Source organism: Gavialis gangeticus, unplaced genomic scaffold (assembly GCF_001723915.1).
Source record: "Gavialis gangeticus isolate Ggan-Ray unplaced genomic scaffold, GavGan_comp1, whole genome shotgun sequence".
Classification (NCBI taxonomy): Eukaryota; Metazoa; Chordata; order Crocodylia; family Gavialidae; genus Gavialis; species Gavialis gangeticus.
The window spans coordinates 80555783-80557545 of record NW_017728993.1 but is presented as its reverse complement, the minus strand read 5'-3'; the positions used below and the strand labels follow the sequence as shown (position 1 = coordinate 80557545).

General features: G+C 36.9%; 1 protein-coding gene across 3 annotated transcripts in view; it reads left to right on the top strand.

Moving 5' to 3' along the window:
* DDX59 (DEAD-box helicase 59) overlaps positions 1-1702 on the top strand; it is a 17939-nt gene extending 16237 nt beyond the window's left edge. For all 3 annotated transcript variants that reach the window (XM_019502058.1, XM_019502056.1, XM_019502057.1), the window contains one exon: positions 615-1702. In XM_019502058.1, coding sequence (XP_019357603.1) covers positions 615-878 — 264 coding nt within the window. In that variant the 3' untranslated portion in view covers positions 879-1702. The remainder of the gene's footprint in view (positions 1-614) is intronic.
* The last annotated feature ends 61 nt before the right edge of the window (positions 1703-1763 follow it).

Here is a 1763-nt window from a genome sequence, read left to right as displayed (position 1 = left end):
GATCTTGTGAGGTCCCTTCCAGCCCTAATATCTATGAAAATCCTTCATGTCAAAGCCCACTGACTGCTGAAATTCCCCAGGCTATGGGCTGCCGAACCCTAGTAGGGCATTATTTTTCTTCAGCAATTGAATAATCTTGTTGGGCAAGTTATAATGCTGCATCCTGTACCTCCAGAGGATAAATGTAGTTCTGGTTTTTTGTTTATCAGGGATTATTTCAAGCGAAGTATGAAGTTGTAGTAAGCACTGGAGTCCTTGGAAGAGGGCTTGATCTTGTCAATGTCAAACTGGTAGTAAATTTTGATATGCCCTCGAGTATGGATGAATATGTGCATCAGGTAAATATATCTGTGTCTTAAGTATTGTGCAAGTCGCTTGTTAAAGAACAGTACAACCACGAGTATTTGGTTTAACCAGGTTTAGGTCTTATTAATGCATCCCAGTGGATTCTTACATTGTTGGTGTGCTAGCTCTACATATATTGAGTTTTGGCTTAGCCATTTATGGAGCTGATGCAATTGTCTGACCAATACTATAAGTAAGGCAAATTTCTCCCATTTAGAGGGAGACATTAATATTGCTAATTTACAATAAATGTTACTTTTCATTTTCAGGTTGGAAGAGCAGGGAGATTGGGTCACAATGGAACAGCAATTACTTTTATAAATAACAACAGCAAGAAGCTTTTCTGGGATGTTGTGAAGAGAGTAAAACCAACTGGCACCATTCTTCCTCCACAGTTGCTAAATTCCCCTTATCTTCATGACCAAAAGAGAAGAGAACAACAGAGAATTAAACAGTTACAGAACAGTGTTGTAACCGGTGATAATCTTATGGACATTATTAGGAAACATGACAAAAGTAATCCTCAGAAGTAATTAATGTGACTATTTATTACTAAAATTTAATTTTGTTTAATTATAATTAAAGTTCTGTATTTCAGTAAAAAATTAAATGTTTATTTACATGATGGTTGGTACATATTTTTACATTTTTTTAATGTGGAAAAATATCTGTTTTTTATTTATACCTCCAAAATACATTGGTTGGTTTAGAATTAAAGTAGTGTCTGCTTTAAAATGACAGCCTAAATTAAAAATCACATTAATGGCTGAACTTCCCTTGGTGCCTGGTGTTACTAGTAAAATTATTATAACTGATTAAGATTATTGAAAAAAATAACATTTGTATTTATTTCCTTGGGGGGCTACCAGTTTCTGTAATTTATCCACTTCTGCATATATCACACTTGATCTCAGCTGGATTTAAGCTGGTGATCTAGATTCTGAGCCTTTTATACATTTATATAAATGCCTAATTTTAAGCATAAGCTTACCTGGCCAGATCCTACCTTGTGTAAATCATCACCACTCAGTTTGAGATGGTGAACAATGACTGTTAATGTAACTAAGAATGTAGCACAGAGGTGGGCAGTTATTTTGGGCGGAGGGCCACTCACAGAGTTTTGGCAAGCCATTGAAGGCCGCATGGGTATCCCCACCCCTAGATAGGTACTCTGCCCCCTGGTCACCATCTTGGGACTGGCAGTTCCACCCCCTAAGCTGTGAACTTTGCCACCAGAAGTCCCTCCTCTTGCCCCCTGGAAGTACTCCTTTCAGCAAAGGGGCTTGCCATCTTGCAACCAGAAAACTACCAAATTATATTGTAAAAATCAAATGTGTATTACAACATTCATTAATTTAATTTCAAAAAATATTTTTGTCTTGATTTACACGTGCGTGTGTGTGTGTGTGTGTGTGTGT